The sequence below is a fragment of the Geosmithia morbida genome, assembly GCF_012550715.1.
Source record: "Geosmithia morbida isolate 1262 chromosome Unknown scaffold_11, whole genome shotgun sequence".
NCBI classification, from domain to species: domain Eukaryota; kingdom Fungi; phylum Ascomycota; class Sordariomycetes; order Hypocreales; family Bionectriaceae; genus Geosmithia; species Geosmithia morbida.
Genome location: NW_023336198.1, coordinates 39,788 through 61,748, shown reverse-complemented (window position 1 = coordinate 61,748; position 21,961 = coordinate 39,788). Strand labels below are relative to the sequence as shown.

General features: G+C 51.3%; 2 protein-coding genes across 2 annotated transcripts; one reads left to right on the top strand and one right to left on the bottom strand.

Annotated features, from left to right (window-relative positions):
* Positions 1–745: 745 nt before the first annotated feature.
* Positions 746–2,577, bottom strand: GMORB2_1805 (L-ornithine N5-monooxygenase; the record flags this gene model as incomplete). Its single annotated transcript, XM_035463786.1, has 3 exons — positions 746–820; positions 884–1,463; positions 1,550–2,577. The coding sequence occupies 3 exons, from the start codon at positions 2,575–2,577 to the stop codon at positions 746–748; spliced, it is 1,683 nt and encodes a 560-aa protein (XP_035320050.1).
* A 4,306-nt stretch (positions 2,578–6,883) lies between these two features.
* On the top strand, positions 6,884–21,560 carry GMORB2_1804 (ferricrocin synthase; the record flags this gene model as incomplete). Its single annotated transcript, XM_035463785.1, has 3 exons — positions 6,884–7,842; positions 7,899–21,336; positions 21,420–21,560. 3 exons carry the CDS (start codon positions 6,884–6,886, stop codon positions 21,558–21,560), a joined length of 14,538 nt encoding a protein of 4,845 aa, XP_035320049.1.
* Between the last annotated feature and the right edge of the window lie 401 nt (positions 21,561–21,961).

Below are 21,961 nucleotides of genomic sequence, written 5' to 3'. Positions count from 1 at the left end.
GATGCTGCCTACCGCCTCTTTAGGGCTAGCGGCTAAAGTCTTCGACTGCCGGGCCTCAACCAACAACCAACATGCGTCTGTACGCGTACGCGTCACCGAGGCCCTCTTACTATTATTAAGAGGCTGCCATTCTTGCAGTCAATATTGCTATTCTTTCTTTTCTTTCTCAGCGGGTGCCGTGCCGGGTTTTGCGGAGCTTCGTATATTGCCTCTGCCTGACAGACATACTTGAACTTTTCGAAAGCCAATGATGCCGATTGAGATGACGCGTCTTTTTGATTGGCAAGCTGCCTCTTACCGTTATCGGGCTCGGCACGTTGGCATGATGCTACCATGAAGGTAACATTGACATTACATGAAAGAGTCAAAAGGGATAGATCTAATCATAGTAATAGGTATAATATTCAGTGCTTAATATTCATTATTGTGTTCCTCTCTCTCTTTTTCTCATTTCTTCTCCATGTTTTTCTGTTTTGAACGCCTCAGCTTTTCTTCGTTCGAGTATCATTGAACCAATGACGATTCGTGAAATTCTCATACTACAAACCTCGCTCACTCTCTGCCCCCCTTTCCCCGGGATGTCAGGTTGGGAGTGAACGACTCTCTCGTGTCGAACTTTCGATGTCATACCCAACTGTATACTCACATAAACATGACCCTAGAGATGGAAATAATAAAGACCAAATATGAAGATGAGAAAAGAAGAAGAAAAAAAAGAAGATTCGCATGTGTATATATATTCTCATTAGTTCTTTCCGAAGATGGACTCAACCATCTCACCAGAGCGAGTCGACAGGACCGAGAGTAGCGTATCGGAGAGCTGTCAGTCATATGTTAGTAACCTGTGGCTCATATTGAAGTTGGGAAGGAAGCAAAAACTTACACCGTGGGTACCCTCGCAGCAGCCTTGCAGGTAGACACCAGATCCCTCAGCAACGGCACCGGGCTTGAAACGCACGCGGTATTCACGGTCGACAGCCATCTTGCGCTCGCCCTCGTCGGTGGGGACATCCCATCCGGTGATGCCCTTGGAGTAGGTGGGGTCGGACCTAGATCCCTTCTTGGGGAGCAGGCTCCAGGTGTCGCGGAGCATGTCAACATGGCACGTCCTCTTGTAACCGGTGGCGGCGATGACGAGGTCAGCCTCAAAGGCCTCATCGACGCTCGAGGCACCCTCGGCTAGGACATCAGCTAGGCTGCCGATGTGGAGGTCAATGATGCCGTCGGCACGGGGCTCGATGCTCTTGATCTGGTGGCCGCCCAGGATCTGGTGGGGCCAAGCCTTGCTGTCAACGCCCAGGACGCGGCGCTGGTGGTACATGGTCTCGTACAGCTCCTCGATGAGCTCGAGGCGGACGACACCGTAGTTGGTGGCGCGTGCCTCGGCAAGGAGATTGTGGCGGTGCGCGGCCGATCGAGGGAACATGAGGTCAATGTATTCGGGGTTGAAGACGGAGTTGACGCTAAAGACTTGTGTGTAAGTAAAAGGTTTCACAGGACGGAAGGTGAACGATCTGCCTCCAGAACAGAAGAAGAAAGAAGCACTTACAAAGGAGAGTCGTCGCTGGGCCTCAGGAATTCCTGGCGCATAATGAGCCTGGTCTGAGAGTTGGGGTAGATCTTCTGGACATTGTGGAAGATCTCGGCTGCGCTCTGACCGGCACCGACGACGGCAACGCGGTAAGGAGCCTGGGTGTTGGGCAGCAGGTGAGGGATGACTTTGGCGTACTGCGACGAGTGGATGACGCGAGGGTGCTTCTGGGGGAAGGTTGGGGGTAGCGAGGGCTGGCCTCCGGTGGCAAAGACGATGTTGCGGCCGCGGAAGGACTGGATGCGGCCGGTATCGATGTTGCGGGTCTCGACGACAAAGTTCTTGACGTCGGTGGTGGCACCGCCATCGCGGGTGACACCGAGCACCTCGTTGCCGTAGCGGACGACGGGATCGAAGAAGGAGGCCGCCCAGCGCATGTAGTCCTCATACTCGGCACGAGCGGGCAGGAAGGTGCTGAGGTTGGTGAAATCAACCAGACGGCCCTGGCGGTGGAGGTAGTTTAGGAAGGTGAACTCGGAGCGGGGGTCGCGCAGAGTGGCGAGATCCTTGATGAAGGATATCTGCATCCTGGCCCCGGGGAGGAGCATGCCTGCGTGCCAGGAAAAACTGGTCTGCTTCTCGATGAAGAGGACGCGAGGGGTGGTGCCGTCGGCTTTCAGCTTCTTGCCAGCGGCCAGGGCGTCGTGCATGGCAACGGCAATGGCCAGACTGGCGGGGCCGAAACCCACGCAGATGAGGTCATGCTCGGCAGAGTCATCATCGCTCGGCGTCAGGTAAGCGGAGCGCTCCTTGTACTGAGGCTTCTGCGGTTGGACCTTGGACACGACAGGGGCCGGAGCGGGTGTCGACGAAGCGCCGTTGGTGTAAGTGTTGTGGACGGTGGTGCTGGATCCATTGGTGCTGGATCCATTGGTGCTGGATCCATTGGCGCTGGATCCATTGGCGCTGAATCCGTTGACGCTGGATCCATTGGCAACCGAACCGTTGGTCGGGGCCTCAAGAACCTCTTCGCTGTGTGGTGCCATTGCTTTGGCGGGTGATTGTTGTGTACGTGTGTGTGTAAGTGTAGGCGTTGAGGAAAAAAACAAGGCCCTCTTTCTGGGTGTTCTTGTTTTATTCTGTTCTTTTATTCGACCTGATCACTCTGGATCAAGTTGGCGGGGTAAGATAAAAAAAAGTAGGAGGGGAAAGGCTGGAAATATTGGACTCTGTTTGCCACGTCCAAGGACAAGCTTGCGTATAGCAGGAAGTGAGCAGGGAACAGCTGCCGTTGGATTTGGGTCGGGTTTGAGAATACAGAAGGCCACGAGGAAAGAAGTAATAGATGTGAGAGTGTTTTAAGACAGGAGAAGGCGTTGTGAGAAGGAAGGGAAGAAAATACAGTGGTTCCTCTGGCGGGAATCTGGCGACTAATGTATGTCGACATCTTCGTTTTCCTTCGCTTCGGCTCCATTGACGTGGAGCAGCTTCCCGGATTAGTGGTGACATTTTTTTTTTCTGGACCTGGGTCCGATGCAGAGTCGCATGGAAATGGGGGTCTAAGACACAAAGTTGTCGAACCCCTGCACATTATTGGATCCGAAGTACCTGCAGTGTACGACGTACTTTGCCGCGTGGGATAATACTCGTATAGTGCCACTTCTGCTTCTCTCTCCTTCTCTATGCGCCACTCATCATGTCGGTTTGCCTTTCTATTTTTCACCCTTCACATCGACCCGAAAATGCCCGTGATCGGAGAACGAGGGGCCTTGCTTGGGGGAGCGGAGTCGCTTCGATGGACACTATTACCTCTCGACGGGTGAGGCAATTGATGATCCCTACTAACACGACAGTTTCTCCTTCACCCCTCACCTCGCATTGCCCGGCATTGGAACACACCACGCTCGTACTCGTACGAGTAATATATTGAACCGGTCCTATAAGATTTTGTCGATGCACATCTGTACCTCATGCCCTCCCTCACTGCTTGAAATATTGGTGCCAGCATGTGACATATGTTGGCCATTGCGGTATGCTTCTGCTTTATTTCGTGCCCGCCCGCAGTCCACCCCCTCTCCCTCCATGTCGGCAACGGCAGTTTGCAATTAGTACATGGCATTTTCCGTCATGACCCCCGAACCCGGAGTCCGTATGTATTACTGCAGATCTTGTGCCGTGGGAGGTCTTGGCGTTGAGCGTGGCGCAACGCCGTCGGTTCTTAGCCTTGATCTGATAAGATGAATGGACAGTCTCCGGCCGCACGGCCCAGTCTGGTACACCGGACAATGGTTCGCCCGGATCACGCACTTTTTCTCTGTGTGTGTGCGTTTATACCTCTCTTTCTGAGTTGTTTTAGCAATACTACATACATGTAGCTGTTTTTTATCTCTCTTCTCTCTTTTCGTGTCCTCTACTCTTGTGAATGGATACTATGACATTGCCATAATGCATCCTTCTCTCGGATATGTATAGCGTGGTAAGAATATGGACTTGCCTCTTGTAGCTCTAATGCTACAAATGTCTGGCATGGCAACCCGCCTAGTATGGAATCCTAGGTCATCGTGAGCATAGGGCCGGATGAAGGGAAAGTGATGAAGACGAGAGTTCCTTGAAGCCCAATTCCTTACGAGTACGAGCCCCATACAGCGACGTATGTACTCTCTGTACGGGTATGGAGTAGTCATAGTTTTTCATTCTCTTTTTCCTTGTTAAACCCATTGGTTCCCAAGAGCTTGGGCGGTCAGGGAAAACTTTGCCATTGCCTAATACTGCCTGGCTTCGATCTCACACATGAACGGAAAAAAGGCAAAGGAGAGGGAAAAACACTAAAAACAGGGTCAACAAGTCGAGTCGGCCACTGTTTTCCTACGACAACAATGAGACGCATCACATGGCACTTTTCGACCTTGGGCTCCGACCGCTCTGTCTAGTCCAACTTGGCATAATGGAGTCTGAGTCCGAGCGAGGTGGTAAATGGAGACGTGAAGTTCCATGGATTCTGGTGAGAATTTGGGATGCTCGTACAAGTTGTGTAATGCCAGCAACCATGGCGTGTTTTCCGACCGCAATGAGGGAATTATCTGATGATCTGATAAAATTCTCGGATCAGATAAGATTGAAGTGGGCCCTTCGCCCTCGGTATCCGCCTCTCTAACCCTTGTTTCAGCTATGTGAGTGACTGGGGAGGAAAAAACGGGAAAGGATGGAAAAAAATTTCATTTTGTCTTCTTACACGGTCCTGGTTGCTCTCTCTTACGCAACAGATACTCCTCGTCAAGGGTGTAGCCCACCTCCGTGGTGGACACCACCACAGGTACTACCAAATATATTAACTTGTACTCCGTACATAAGTAGTACTAGTACGAAGGCATAATAGTACGAGCCTGCAGTATCATCTACTAGCGATAATATTGGAATTCACGACTACCAGTATTAGCGCCCTAGCGCGCACACACTCTCACACACAACACACACTCACCACTCACACACACACATGCACACACACACACACACACACACACACACACACACACACACACACACACTCACTCACTCACACACGCACACACGGACGGACGCATGCTTGCTTCACCAAAACATACACACCACAACTAGTAATAGTAACCAGTCAGCATAACCGGATTCCCCCCTCACCCCCCCGTCATGTTCCCCACCACCAGCACCGTGACTTGGTACGGAGTTCTTACTGAGTACAGGCCCAGCCCCTCCTCCCCTGTACATACTCGTGCGCACTTGGTAGTGCCCGTATTGGAAGGTGCTCACATTTGGCCTTGTTTCTCGTGCGGCAGTGTTGCTCTCCCCAAAGCGAATTATGACCACCCTTGGCCCGTCCCATGGTACTTTGCCAATGACCCCGCAGATCAATGCCGCACATTTCGTACATACGAGTCTCGCCCCGTGGACACATGACGGGCATCCGAGGAGCCAAGGCAGCTGTGGGAACCAGCGGGCCGTCGGTAGTCGTGGTTGGCCGGTCCAACGCACACTTGCAGCCAGAGGCGTTTCCCAGACGGGCCGAGAAGCGCTGATCTTTTCACGAAGGCACTGCACTCGTACCTTGTACGTTGTGTGTCCGAGTTCATACTCTCTGTATTAGCTAGCTGACGGAGCACTATTACGACGAATCTCATAAGCACGAGTACGGGTATACGACGTATCCTACGACCTGTGGCATCACTCATCAAATATTATCACCTAATCCTCCTAGTCTTAGAACTCATCATCCCGGCACCCACTGCTCCGTATGGACGGAAACAGCCAAGGAAGTGGGATGGAACTTTCCTTCGTGTATTCACTCTAAACCTCCAACTCGACAAACTCCGCACTGCCCGCATCTTCCCTGCGAGCCTGAGCCTCTCCCGCGTCCCTGCCGTGTGTCCCTGATTCCTTACTGACTCCCGTTAGCTCTTCCCACTCACTGCTCGTGTGCTCTCCCCTCTCCCGCCCCTAAAAAAAAAGTCGCCCAATACTCGTTACGTCCATCGCTCGCGCCCGCGCCCTCGGTACTGCAATCTGCGCTGTGTGACTATCCGCGCCCGTCTAGGGGCTAGACCCGTGTCTTGCCCCCTTTTTTTTTCTCGACCCTGACATTTTTCGTTAATCGTGACGCCATTCATTCTACATTGTAGGGCGAATACGTTGTATCCGTCGGCTTCACTTCTGTCCGGAGGTCACAGGGGTTTCGGCCCTCCCCACAACTAACCTTGTTTTGCGAGGTGACGGCCCCCACCCACACAAGCTTCCTCAAGTAGGGAGACCGTAGGTACGTATGTTCTATACACTCCAATTCGTTCTATCGTCATGGCCTTCTCTTCTTGTTGAACCGTCGACCCAGTATTAGCGGCTTCGCCCACCGTCGTGGCCTGCCGCTGTTCCAACTGGTGTCCACCCTCCCTCTGCCATGCTGGGCTGAGTAATTGGAGCTCTCTGACAGGCTCGTTTGTCTCCGAACGGGGGCCCGTGGCATACTGCGTACACTCTCACCACCACCTCCATCAGCCTCCTGGTCTAGCGCCTATGACCTCCCGATTTTGGTCACGTCTGCATATTTACGAGCGTCGCCATTGGCTGACCTGACAGGGTCTAGTTTCCATACAAGCTACGGGTATTACGAGTACATACCAATCAGTTGTATATGGTACGTCTCGCGTAGCAACATCGCCAGCGACGCAAACACTCGGACCCGAGACGGAGACCAACGTTCATTTCCTCTCGGTTTATGAGAGCTGACCCAGAGAATTGACAGCATAGTAGTATTCTTGATGAATGCCTCATCGTGCAATCTCGGGTACCGACTCTAGATATTGAAGCCTCTTTTCTCCCTGGCCCAAAATGGATCCAAGCCAAAGCCTCCAGTCCATCCTCAATCCTAGTCCATCTAGGCTTCCAGGTCCTTGCCTACTGCATCGGCTGGTAACGGCTCCCTGTGAGTCAGAGGCGCTGAATCATCTCGACAACGGTTCTCGTACATCCTACTCCTATCACGACCTTCATCGCGCTTCCGACGCCATTGCCAACCGACTTGCCAGTGTTTCCAGAGATCCGGAGACCCAGTTTGTCGTACCCGTTCTTATACACCAGTCTCCTACTCTTTACATCACCTTGCTCGGAATCCTCAAGGCTGGCGGAGCCTTTTGCCCTCTCAACACAGACGCACCACCAGAGAGGCTCAAATTCATCTTTCAGGATGTGTCTGCCAAGGCCGTGCTGGTTTCCAAAGACCTGGCATCCAAAATACCCCCTGACTATGCGGTGGAAGTCATCGTCGCGGATTCAGTCGAGATTTTCCCTCCTGAACACATAAAGCCAGAAGCCGCTGTCAATGTTAACGCCGACGATTTAGCCTATGTCATGTACACCTCTGGCTCTACCGGGACACCAAAGGGCGTTGGCATATCTCATGACGCTGTTACCCAGTCATTGCTTGCGCACGACCTCCATGTACCGTCGTTTTCTCGCTTCCTGCAATTTGCAGCACCGACATTCGATGTGTCTGTCTTTGAGATCTTCTTCCCGTTATTCAGAGGGCAGACCCTCATTAGTGTGCGGCGGTCTGATCTTCTCAGCAATCTCCCGGCCGCGATCCGGGACATGAATGTTGACGCTTGTGAACTAACACCCACTGTTGCCGGGAGCCTCCTCAGGAGCCGGGACAAAGCACCCTCTCTCAAGCTGCTATTAACCATTGGCGAGATGCTCACGGAGCCGGTTATCCGTGAGTTTGGCGGTAGCCCGGACAGAGCTGGCATCCTCTGGGGCATGTATGGCCCTACTGAAGCCACGATACACTGGTATGTGAGACTGATGAACTATCTGATCGGACTCAACATCACTGACAAGCTAAAAGTACACTGCAGACATCCATGTCCGCTAGCTCTAGTGTGCGGAACATTGGCTTCCCACTTGACACCGTGTCATGTTTCGTGGCACGTCCGGCGGACAGCACAGCTGGCGATAATTCATTCGAAGTCCTCCCTCAGGGCGAGGTGGGCGAATTGGTTGTCGGTGGCCACCAGCTTGCTGCTGGCTACCTAAATCGCCCGGAGCAGACGGTCGCGACGTTCATCTCCACACCTTATGGCAGGCTGTATCGGACTGGAGACAAGGCCCGCCTTCTCACTGATGGAACCCTTGAATGCCTGGGGAGACTGTCAGATGGCCAGGTCAAGCTGCGTGGACAGAGGCTTGAGCTGGGCGAAGTGCAGCAGGCTATCCTCCGCACCCCTGGCTGTCATGGGGCTGTGGTAGTTGTTCAAGACTCTATCCTTGTTGCCTTCTGCTCTGTCGACTCAGATGTATCGGAAGAGTCCATCTACCGGGAATGCGGCAAATGGCTCCCGCAGTACATGATGCCTGGAGAGGTTGTCCTCATGGACACGTTTCCAAGCCTGCCAAGCGGCAAGGTAGACAAACGAAAGCTTATAGCCGGCTTTCTCCAGCAAAAGGAGGAAGATAGGGTCCACATTGGCGCCGATGAGCCAGCCGATATTCCGACTGAATTGAAATCAATCGTGAGCAGCATCTTGGACATGCCTGTTGATGCTCGGACTTCTCTATCTGCCTCCAGCCTGGATTCGTTGTCGGCAATCAGGATAGCATCGTCTCTAAGAGCGGCTGGATTTGAAGCCAGCATTGGAATACTTATGGAAGCAAAGTCAGTTTCTGATCTTTGGACTCTACTCCAAAACTCCAGGAATACGTATCCAGGACAGGGACCAGTTCCTGATATAAGCCTCATGAAGGATTGGCAGGAGATTGTGTCTGAATTACCATCTTTGGAGAGTTTTTCTGATACGCTTCAAGATGTTATTCCTTGCACGCCCCTTCAGACAACAATGCTCTTCGAAACATTGCAAAACCCTGAAGTATATTGGAATGACGTGGAGCTAGAGGTGGCGGCGGATGCGCAGATCGTGGTGTCTGCGCTGCGTCAGGTGGTCAAATCCAATGAAGCCCTCCGCACCAGTTTTACGCTGTGGAAGAGCGGCTTTATCTCGCTCGTGTTTAAGGACCTTATAGGAGAGTGCCTTCACGTCGTTGATGAATTTGAGTCATTTTCCACTAAGAAACATGCCGATGGCCTACTCCAGCCTTTGAAAGTCCAGATCAGGCCCCCTCGAGACAACGACAAAATCACAAGAATACTCGTACAAATCCATCACGCAGTATACGATGGCTGGTCCATGGATATACTGCGTGCAGATCTGGCGACCATTCTCCAGGGTTCGCAGCCATCCGAGAAGCCCCAGTTCCGCAAAGTAGCAGAGTTCTCCCACGCTCTGATCAACGACGATAGCGCCGTCTCTCAGGGAAAGGCCTTTTGGGCCGATCACTTGCTTGGATGGGTCAAGACCCCTTTCCCCAAATTTCTCGATGGAGCTGTCAAGGAATACGATACTCTCGTCACCAATGCATACCTTCCTGTAGACCTCTCTCAAGTGGAGGTCATATCCCGGAAGTTAGGGTACAGCGTGCAATCTTGGCTTCAGACCTCCCTAGCCGTAGTCTGGAGCGGCATCCTTGGAACCAAGGACGTTGTCTTCGGATCAGTTACATCTGGGAGAGCCATTCCAGTCCCTGGAATCGACCAGATCATTGGCCCTTGCATCGCGCCTCTGCCTCTTCGAGTCAATTTGGATTCCATGACTGAGGTATCTCATATTCTTAACCATATCCAAGCGACCAACAATCAAATTTTGAAGCTCCCACCGCTGCCTCTATCAGAGATCCGAAAGGTCACCAACCTGCAACCGGGAGATGCCATCTACGATGTGCTGTTTGTTTATCAGCAATCCCCCGAGAGTGGCGCTCCAGAGGGCAATATTGTCAAAGAACGGCATCATAGAGATCGCCTCGAGACTCGGCTTCTCGTTGAGATTGATCCCCAAAAAGATGGGTTTGGCATACAGGTGACCTATCGATCAGACAGTATGTCTTCGGCTATGGTCCAATGTCTAATTGAGCAATTCAAGGACATCTTCCAGAAAGTTATCGACAACCCAAGAGACAACCTGGTATCGTTGAGCCGGTCACTCTCTGTGCAACAGTCCATAAATAACCAGCTCCACACACAATTTAAAGGGATACCAGACCTGGCTTCAATGGTTGAGACGACAGTTTCCGCTCATCCAGACTCCCCTGCAATCTGCTTTGCAAGTTCGGCAGTCGACGGTAGCCTTAAATTTGAGACGACTTCGTATCAAGAGCTCAACCGACTGAGTAATCGAATTGCTCGCTATTTGCAGAAACGAGGAGTCCAGCCTCGGTCAGTGGTAGGAATCATTATGGAGAAATCCGTTGTGCTCTATGCCTCTATTCTTGCCGTTGTCAAGGCCGGTTGCGCATATCTCCCCATCCTACCCACTACGCCGATAGGCCGCATCCAAAGTGTTTTCGATCAGGCTGAAGTAAGATATTGTCTCACGGATGGGTCGTCTCCTGTTACGTCAAGTCAATTGCATGAACTTCAGCTCATCAACATCAACGATGTATCGCTTTCCGAATTTCAAGACGACAACCTGCACACCGTTGTTGATGGATCCAGAATTGCTTATGTCATTTATACCTCAGGAACCACTGGGGCGCCGAAGGGCGTTGCGGTCACTCAGCTCAACATTGCCAGCAATATCAGCAACCTTGCAGGTGTATACCCGACGGGTTCCGCTCCTCAGGCCCGTTTACTTCAGCTATGCTCCCAGGCGTTTGATGTATCGGTATTTGAGATATTCTTCGCATGGCACACGGGCATGTGCCTTTGCTCTGGAACCAACGACACCCTTTTCAATGACCTGGAACATGCTATCAGAGAGTTGGACATCACTCACCTGAGTTTGACACCTACGGTTGCATCCCTGATAGACCCGTCAACCGTGCCATCGGTTGAGTTTCTTGTCACAGCTGGTGAGCCCTTGACGCAGGCTGTTCTTGATAAATGGAGTGACCAGCTTTGGCAAGGTTATGGACCTTCCGAAACCACCAACATCTGCTCTGTCAAGAAGATGGCTCTTGGAATGCCCATTGAGAATCTTGGACGAACGCTCTCCAACACCTCCGTCACTGTGAGGTACCCCGATGGTAGTGGTGTTGTACCAATTGGCTGGGTCGGCGAATTCTGGATTGGAGGAGAGCAGGTGGCCCAAGGGTATCTTAACCTGAACACCCTCACTGCGAGCCACTTTGTCCATCATCCCCAACTTGGTCGCGTTTATCGTACTGGCGACATGGGTCGCATGCTTCCCGACGGCTCTTTGGTAATTCTCGGTCGCCTCGATGATCAGCTCAAACTCCGCGGTCAGAGAATCAACCCCAAGGAGATCAACAGCGTTGTCACCTCGGAGTACACTGCAACTGCAGCTGTGACCATGATAGCCACCCGGGGTAGTAATGCACCTGATCAACTTGTTACGTTCTATGTTCCAGCAGAAGAGACATGTGGCGATGGCGCCCTTGAGCCGGATACTGCGTCTATCTGCCTCTTGTTCTCAGTTGCACGATCCAACCTACCGCCCTACATGGTTCCGTCCTATCTTATACCAATCTCGAAGATACCCTTGACCTCCAGCGGAAAATGGAACAAGGCAGCCCTTCAGAAGTTGTTTTCAGACCTTGATACATCCTACCTTGACAAGGTTGCGCCCCCGTCTGATGATATAGAGGATTCCGCCTCCGAATGGTCAGTCACCGAGACACTGATATCTGAAGCCATCGTTGAGAGCATGCGTTTTCCGGCATCTGAAGTCAACAGGTGGACGCCATTTCCCAATTTTGGCATTGACTCCTTGACGGCCATTGGAGTAGTGCAGATTTTGGGCAAGAAGATTGGACACCAGATTCCTGTTTCTCTTGTTATACAAAATTCGACCATTGCTCAACTCGGCCGCTCCATAGATGAGCGCATGGCACGTACCGTGCTGCCGAATTCATTGGAGATATTTCCCAAGGAATTCATTGACACCGTCCGCTCCGAATTTTACAAGGAATCCAAACAAGTCGAATCTATACTCCCTTGCACTCCTCTTCAGGAGGCCATGTTGGCCGGAGGACAGCAAAGCTATTACAACAAGGTCCTTCTACGGCTCAAGGTCGACGATGACAGGATGCGAAGCTACTGGGGAGAGATGGTCCGTCGCCATGGGATTCTTAGAACTTGCTTCGTGACCACGACAGATGCCAGGTATTCTATGGCACAGGTCGTTCTCCAGGATTGGCAGCTACCGTGGGAGTCCTTCAAGGTCCGCACTCCCTCGTTTGACGAAGTTGTAGAGAAGCATCTTAGTCTCCTCCCGCCTCCCGTCGACCACAAATCTCCGCCGATCTCTCTCGCTGTTCTTCAGTACCGGGATTCAACCTTCCTTTCTTTCATCTGCCACCATGCACTTTATGATGGTATCGCCATGAGCAACCTTTGGAGGGAGGTAGAGTCCCTCGCCAACGGTGTTCCTCTGCCTCGCCCCATTCCATACGAGCCTTTCTTGAAGGAGATGGTGAACTTGCCGCGTGACACTGAACAATTCTGGAAGTCTAAGCTTCACGGGTTCAACCCGTCCCGGCTCTTCTCGACTTCTCCGGCTGGGAAGTTTGACCAGGCTGTTCATACCAAGACTCTCAAAATACCAGCCGGAGAGTTGTATGCACGCTTGAGAACCCAGGGAGTATCGCTACTTTCAATTTGCCAGGCTGCATGGGCAAACACAATATCACTTGCCTATGACTGCCCCGATGTTTGCTTTGGAAATGTTGTCAGCGGACGAAGTGTTGGCGTCGAGGGAATCGAGAAGCTGGTGGCCCCGTGTTTCAACACAATCCCACTAAGGGCTGATCTTTCCAACATGCCCCATGGTGGCAGCCTAGTCAAATACTTTTATCAGCTCAATTCAGAGGTCATGAAGTATCAGTTCACACCACTGCGCCTGGCACAGAGGGTTTCTGGCCAGCAAGGAAAGGGACTCTTTGAATCTCTACTTCTCTTGCAAAATCCCTTGGAAGGGATGGACGACCGAGTCTGGATCCTTGAAAGCGATGCAGGTGACATGGACATCCCACTCGTGTGTGAGGTAGTCCCTTGTCCCAGCCTGGATAGCCTAGTTATCAGCATGCACTATGACATGCATGTCATGGACCCGAGCACAGCCACCGGAATCGCCGAGTTGTTTGAGTACGTGCTGGAATCGATTCTCGACCACCCGTTCGCAGCATTGTCCCAGAGGCAGAAACTGCCCTCAAGCTTGAAAAAAGGCCTCAGCGGACTTCGCCGGAGAGAAAGGACCAAGTCTTCGGAAATCGAGAGTGCGGCTTCCGAGAACTGGTCTGAGATTGAGCAGACAATCCGGCAGATATTTTCCGATCTCTCTGGAAGGTCAAAGTTCAGGATTGCCCGACATACAACCATCTACCAGCTTGGCTTGGATAGCATCAACGCCGTTCAGCTTGCGTCGATACTCCGAGGACAAGGCATGGATGTTTCTGCTTCTGATGTCATCGAATGCCCCACCTGTGCAAGGCTTGGTGAGATTATTTCCAATCGCGCCCCGGGAGGAAAGCCACCGATGGAGAATGCGTACAACTTCCAAGCATTTGCACAGGCTGTGGCCGGGGATGTCAGAGCTCAAGTACCTTCCGACTTACAAATTGAGACAATACTCCCTTCCACACCTATGCAATGCGCATTCATGACGGCGTTTACTCAATCGGGCGGTCAACACTATCTCAATTTCATGACCTATGACTTCTCAGATAGCTTCACCATAAAGGATGCCACACATGCATGGCAACGTTTGCATCGCCACCATCCCATGCTGCGAACGGCTCTTGTTCCCGTTCCACACCCTGATTCAACGTTTGCCATGTTGACATACTCCCCCGAGTCACTCAGTCCCCCTATAACTGCATTCAGTTCTGCTGGTGTGGAACAGGGAGATGTCAACCGTTGGCTCGAGAGCGCCAGGAAGGATATCATTGAAAGGCAGCATTTACCTCCCTGGCATGTCCTCATATACGAGACCGACGATCGCTTGAGCATGAGGATCCTCATGCACCATGCCCTCTATGATGCTACTTCCCTTGAGGCTCTGCTCAGATGCTACTCTCAGGCTCTCTTGAATCAGAACATGGATAAGATTCCGAATATTAAACGGGGTCTCGGGGCAATTCTCACCAAGAGCGTTAGGGACAATGAAGCCTCTGAGCCGTTTTGGAAGGGTTTGAAGGACAGTGCAGTGGTGAACAAGTTTCCTGTCATGACACCACTGCGCGAGGAAAACGATGTACTTGAAGTGCAATCGCTCCGATCTTCAGTGACGTTTCAAGCGCTCCGAACAGCGTCTGAAGATGCAGGCTACTCGATCCAGGCCATCATCCAAGCTGCGTGGGTTCGCCTTCTCTCGTCATACTTGGGAGAGGCTTCAGTCATTTTCGGCATGACGTTTTCCGGTAGGACGGATGAAGAAACCGCAGAAGCTCCATTTCCTTGCGTTGTTACTTTGCCCGTGGTTGCTTCCGATTCCGAGTCGAACCATGAGCTCCTCAATCATATGATGAACCTCAATTCCCAGATCCACAAGTACAACCATGTGCCACTCAGTCAAGTTCAGAAATGGCTGGGGCACCCGGCTTCCCCAGTTTTTGATACTCTTGTTTCTTTTCGAAAGACTGACAAAAGCCCGTCTACGACTCCACCTTTCGCTCTCGTGGATGAAGGTGTCAATATTGACTATCCGGTTTCCCTCGAGATCGAGACAACCGATGAGACCGATACCGTTACTCTGACCCTTAGCCACAAGGTTGATATTCTTCCCCGAGAGCAGGCACTATTGATGCTGCAGCAATTCGACATCACCATGAAGCATCTTGCATTCTCCCCACACGCAATGGGCGACGATGTTCAAGACCAAAACCCAACATCATTCTCTCATTTGCCGGCCGAGATTCCCGAGATGGCTTGCCCGGTTCAATATTTGCATCAATTCGTTGAACAGAAAGCCCTGTCACAGCCTAATTCCATTGCGTTAGAGTATACTGAAACTCTTGATGGAACATACATGGCTCGGAAGAAGTCGTGGACGTACAAGGAATTTGATGACATGGGAAACCGTCTGGCCCGGGCCATCTCAAAAACAGCCAAGCCAGGCAGTATCGTGGCGATACATTTTGGGAAGTGCCCTGAAGCATATTTCAGTATCCTTGGAATTCTCAAGGCTGGATGTTCGTTTGTGGCCTTAGACCCAACGGCGCCAGGAGCCAGGAAGAATTTTATCCTTCGTGACTCAAATGCGCCCTGCCTTCTTACTGGAGCTGAAGACGTTATCGACTTGGAAGCCAACACGCCAGCCGAGATTATTCGCATATCAGATGATTACCTCTTGCAATTTGGTCCAGAGCGGTTGGATCTTGGATACAGTATCTCTCCGTCGTCCACCTGTTATTGTCTTTACACATCTGGCACGACCGGCACGCCAAAGGGCTGCGAAATTACCCACGAGAACGCGGTGCAGGCCATGATGGCTTTCCAACACCTTTTCAGTGGCCATTGGGATGCGGAATCCCGCTGGCTCCAGTTTGCAGCTCTTCATTTTGATGTTTCAGTCTTAGAACAATATTGGAGCTGGTCTGTAGGCATCACAGTGGTTGCCGCACCGAAAGATGTCATACTCGACGACTTGACTGGTGCCATCAACAAGCTCGAAATCACGCACATTGACCTGACTCCTAGTCTTGCTAGACTTACGCACCCTGATGATGTGCCCTCCCTATGTAAGGGCGTGTTCATTACGGGAGGCGAGTCACTGAAACAGGAGATCCTCGACGCTTGGGGTCCGAAGGCTGTCATTTACAACGCGTATGGTCCAACAGAGGCAACAATTGGTGTCACAATGTACCAGCGCGTTCCAGTCAACGGACGCCCCAGCAACATTGGGAAGCAGTTCCCGAATGTGGGCTCCTATGTCCTCCGGCCTGGAACAGAGACGCCTGTTTTGAGAGGCGGTGTTGGGGAGCTGTGTGTATCTGGGAAACTTGTCGGAAAAGGATATCTTAACCGCCCTGAGTTAACATCCAAGTGCTTTCCGCATATGGACAGCTTTGCCGAGAGGGTCTACCGGACAGGAGATCTTGTGAGGTTATTGCATGACGGATGTATTGACTTTCTCGGGAGGGCTGATGACCAGGTGAAGCTACGTGGACAGCGCCTGGAGATTGGAGAAATTAATCACGCAATCCGGAGAACTCCAGGTGTCACTGACGCCGCCACGATTGTTGCATCGCATGGTCCTGGGGAAAAAAGCGTTCTCGTCTCATTCCTTGTTTCTCAGAAGTCGCCTACCCAGTCGACGGATCTCAAGGTACTTCCTGACGATGAGGCGCTTGGACCAGATGCCAAAGAGGCCTGCAGGAATAGCCTTCCAGGATATATGGTTCCCACATACTTTCTGCAGATTTCCTACATTCCTCTCTCTGTCAATAATAAGGCCGAGGTGAAGAAGCTCAAGAGTCTGTTTTCCGAACTATCTCATAGTCAACTGATGGCCATGACTGCGTCGACCTCCGCGTCACTTTCCAATGTCAGCCCAGGGACCCAAAGCAAGATAATCGACGCACTCTCTGACTTCTGTGGCCTCGGACGACATGAGGTTACCGGCGACATGAACATTTTCGACATTGGGGTTGATTCGCTTTCCGCCTTGCGTCTCTCCTCTCTTTTGAAAGCGCGTGGTGTAGCTGAAGCTACTCCTTCTAAGATCCTGCAAAACCCAACCATCAATGATTTGGTTCAGGTCTTGTCCCGGGGTACGGCTGATACGCAAGCTCAGGCCATAAAGGAGTCCCAGCAAGTCCTTCGAGCGTTTGGCCACCGCCACCTATCGTTTGCATGCGACGAGCTTAATGTTACGCCCTCTGACATTGAATATATCGCTCCATGCACTCCACTCCAGGAAGGAATAATATCCAAGTCGTTCATGCTGGAGGGGTCTGGCGCCTACTTCAACACATTCAGCCTGCAGCTCAAGCTTGATGTTGACGAGGAGAAACTTCACAATTCTTGGGCCAAACTCTTTGCAGAGGAGCCTATTTTTCGGACTGTCTTCCTCATCACGTCTACCGGGCCCATCCAAGTGGCCCTGAAGCAAAGAACAGATGCATGGAGAAACGTGACTTCAGGTTCCGAGAGCCGAATGGTTAGCGGAGTAGATTCGTTACATCGTGAATGGCTGAAACGAAACCACAAGCATGTTCTAGATCCTCTGCAGCTTATTTTCACACAAAATCCGGGCTCCTGCTGCCTTCACGTCAACATCTTCCATGCCGTCTATGATGGAGTCAGCTTTGACTTGATACTCTCCAGAATTGCTGCTTCAATGACTGGCCAAAGCATGAGTCGGGGCCCATCGTTCTTGGATGCTGCATCCCTTGGACCGCTGAAGAATTTCAACTTCTGTCGTGAATTCTGGGAGGAGCATCTCAAGGATTGGCGTCTTTCAACAACTCCCGCCTTGTTTCCATCTCGCCCAGAGGGTACCTCTTTTGCAACACGGGAACTGTCAGCCTCGAGCATTGAGAAAATTCGAGAGAGCCAGCACGCTTCGTTCCAATCCGTACTTCTTGCCCTCTGGATATCAGTCTTGCAACGATACCATCCAGCTGGCTTAACGCTCGGTGTCATTGTCGCTGGGAGATCTCTTGACCTTGCTGGAATTGAGCACACCATTGGGCCCCTCTTTAACACTCTACCATTCTTCAACCGGACCCTTTCAGGACACACATGGGCATCGCTGGTTCAAAAGTGCCAGAGTTACGGAACGGCAGTTTTGCCTTTCCAGCATGTGCCGCTACAGAAGATCCAAAAATGGTGCTCCAGGGGCCAACCTCTATTTGACACTCTATTCACTCTTCACGCAGGGCCAGAGGCCCCCGAGATGCAAACAGGTCTCTGGGAAGTCCTGGATGGAGTCACTGTCCCTGATTACCCATTGGCAATCGAAGTGACACTCAAGACCGATGGCTCCATCCAGGCATCTCTTGTATCGCAGGGTCACATAGCCGATTCTCAAGGATTGGGGAAATTGCTAGACCAGCTGGCAGATAATCTTGAGATCATGGCATCCCGCATTCAAGATCGCATTACTGATGCGGAGAGTATTTGCGAGTCTTCCGACGAGAAACTGGAGTCAAATGCGACAGTGCACAATGAATCCCCTGATCCTGTTGCGTGGAGCACTACGGCCAATGCTATTCGAGGAGCAGTTGCCTCTATTGCAGGGGTTGACACGCACGAGATTGAGTCAACTACATCGCTTTTGGAACTTGGCCTTGACAGTATCGACGTCATGAAACTGGCTGCCAAACTTCGAAGTCTTAAATACGACATCCCGGGGTCTCAAATCATGCGCCTCCAGACAGTTCCCAAGATTGCAGTTGCCGCGGAAGAGTCCATGACGCAGCAGCAGCCGAAATATGACGGTATTGAGGCTACTAAAACCCAGTTATGGGGGAGGCTCAGTCGCCAAGGCCTTGCCATGTCTAACTTTGAGACTGTATTGCCTGCAACTCCTCTCCAAGAATCTATGGTAGCTGCAATGGTGGACTCTGGGTTTTCTCTGTACTTCAACCATGACGTGATGCAGATTGCCGACGGGGTGGACATGGAGAGACTACAATCGGCCTGGAATAAGACAGTTGAGACACTCCCTATCCTACGGACAGGTTTTGTTCAAGTGGAAGATCTAGGCCTTGATGCAACCTACTACCAAGTTGTTTACAAGGAGGGCGCCGATGTTTGGAGCCACGTCTCTGAGGCAAGCAGCCTCGATGATGCCGAAGGAATAATCAAGGCAGCTACAAACCGAGCCAAACTCTCCGAGGGGCGTGAAAGCTTGTTCCAGCTATCGCTATTTTCGGTTGGAACAAAGCCATATCTTGTCCTGTCTATCGCCCACGCCTTGTACGATGGATGGTCCCTCGGCCTCATTTTTAGAGAACTGAAGAAGGCATATGCCGGAAAGTCTCCTTCAACGCCACCCGCAGACAACCTTTTCAGACACATGTGGGACACTTCGAAGCTTGATCATGAGAAATTCTGGGCCACCTACCTTCGCGATTCCATCCCAACATTTATCCCAAAACTCGCTTCTAGTGATGTCCACGAAGCAACGGTTCACAGGGCTGATAAAGTGTCGAGCAAGGCTTTGTCCAAGATCCAACGTTTCTGTAAGAAGTCATCGATTTCGTTGCAGGTATTGTGCCAAGCTTCCTGGGCCATGGTTTTGGCAATGCTTACGGGTCAGTTGGACGTCTCGTTTGGAGTTGTCACATCTGGACGCGACTTTGAGGGCGCTGAAGAACTGGTCTTCCCTACTATGAATACCGTCGCTGTTCGGTGCATTCTGCACGGTTCCGCCTCAGAGCTTCTGCAATATCTCGAAGATACCATGGGGGATGTTAGAGAACACCAGATCACCCCCCTGAGAAAGATCCAGACAGCCGCCAATGCTACATCCCGAGGCTTGTTCAATTCACTATTCCTTCTCCAGAAGGGTTCCCACGATGAGGAATCTCTCCCTCTCCTCAAATCTGTTCGTGGAATGTCAGCAATCGACTACCCAGTCAGCGTCGAGGCAGAAGCGATAGATGATTCTTTGATGTGGCGAGTGGCTTGTGATTCCAGATTCTTATCACAAAGCGGAACCAGCGAAATTCTGCGATCAATTGATCAGGTCATTGGATTCTACATGGACTCTCCTGATGCCGACGTTATCTCGCTCTCTGGATCTCAGGTGTCCATCTGTGGCCTACCGCTTGTGCCTCTAAGCTCAAATGCTAATTCTCAAGAGATGGTGGCACTGGCGAATGACTACCTGCCTCGACAGTGGACTAAGACGTCGAGTACCATACGTGACGTTCTCAGCAAAGTTTCCGGGATCGAAAGCTCAGAGATACGGCTCGACAATAATCTGTACCATTTGGGTCTCGACTCCATAAGCGCACTCAAGGTCTCATCTCTACTTCGCAAGAGAGCCGTTAATATCAGTCCCCGGGCTCTCATTGGAGCGGCAAGCATCGCCAACATGGCGGAACTAGCAGACAAGGAGCCCGTGTACCAGTTTTCAAGCCGCGAAACGACCGATTGGGCACTGCCTGCATCCATGAACCTTCCTCAACTTTTGAACGGTCACGGACTCGCTCAGGGTGATGTAGATGATGTTATTCCAGCCCTTCCCATGCAGGTCTACATGCTAGGGGCGTGGGAGAATGCACACGGGACGGTGTTCTACCCAACCTTCACGCACCTCCTGTCCTTTCCCTGCAGCGATCGGGATATTGAAAAGGCATGGGAAGCAACAGTAGCCTCAACGCCCATGCTTCGGACATCGTTTGTATACACCAACAACAAGAATATTCCGGTCCTCCAAGTGGTTCGCAAGTCGACATACTCGACCCCCCAGGCCATGGCCAACCTTACGGCCCTGTGGAACGAGCAGCGAAATGGGTGGGTGCTGAAACTGCAGATTCACCACGCCCTGTACGATGGGTTTAGCCTGCCAGCGATCATGCAGAAGCTTGCGCGCAATGTTGTCGCGGGACACGAAGGCTCAACTAAAGCTATCTCTGTGTTGCCTCAATGGTCAGCACTCTGTACATATCCTACGACTGAACAAGCCAGAGCTTCCAGAAAGCAATTCTGGACGCAATACCTCAGCAGCTGCTCGCCAAAATTGACGACTGCTGTGCCGATCAGCTACTCCATTGAGCGCGTATCATATATACAGCGATCGGCAATTCAGGACGCGTCCGACCTCCGACAAGATGCTGCCCGGCTCGGCCTCGGTATACAGACAATTTTCCTTGCTGCATATGCCAAGATCCTGGCTGCAAGAACGACTATTCATGGCACCACTTCTCCGCACACTGTGGTCTTTGGCATATATCTCGCCAACAGGGGTGTGTCAGACATCAACGATCGGCAAATCCCGGATACGTACCCGCGCCTGAATCTTGTGCCACTGAAGGTCTATATCAAAGACGACCTCAGAGATATGGCTGCACATATTCAGAAAGATATTGGAGAGATTAGTATCGATGGCCGAGCGGACGTTGGCCTCTGGGAGATTGACGAGTGGACAGGCATTCAGATCACGTCGTTTGTCAACTTCTTATCTGGTCCAAGCTCTGATGAAGACGATACCAAACGTCTGATAACTGAGATACAAGAACTCGATGCCCCATCTTCCGATGAGAGTTCCCAGCCCCGGGGCGTGTTGCAAAAGGGCAGTATGTCTGTCAGAGACTCATTCCCGGTATGTCATTATCTTTCCCTCTTCTTATTTTTCGAGATAGCATTTTTACTATACCACTTTTTTCTAACAGTGAATCAAATCAGCCGGCAATTGATATTGAAGCATCGCTGCACGAGAGTGGCCTAGACATCGGTGTCTTTGGCCCCGTCAATGCAATTGGCAATAAGGCTGAAGCAGCTATGCTCGTCCAAGAACTTTGCCGTCTTCTACAAAGTACACGATAATTTGCTTTTTCCCCTCAGATTTTCCTTACAACGCTGTGGCATTGCCGGCCTTTGCCTGTTTTCTTTTCCCTCCTGCTGTTCTTTCTTTTTATGCCCATTTTTAGTTCTGCATTTCTCAATTGGGTATTTGTGTTTTTAGCTATCTTGTTGTTATTGCGACGCATCAAAGCACAGTATGCATGAATATTATTGACATCTGAATTTTTGGGCATCAAAACGCCCGTGTTCATCTTAGCTGCCGGGCGTCGGTGGTCTCCGAACCTGTATATGTAGTATTGACATTAAATGTTATAAGGGTGAAAATTCCATAAGAATTCGAGTTCTTCGGCTCAAATCCCTGTAATGTGCTATCTTGTTCTTCAACATTATTAAGCATGTCTTGATATGCTATTGTGGGAAGA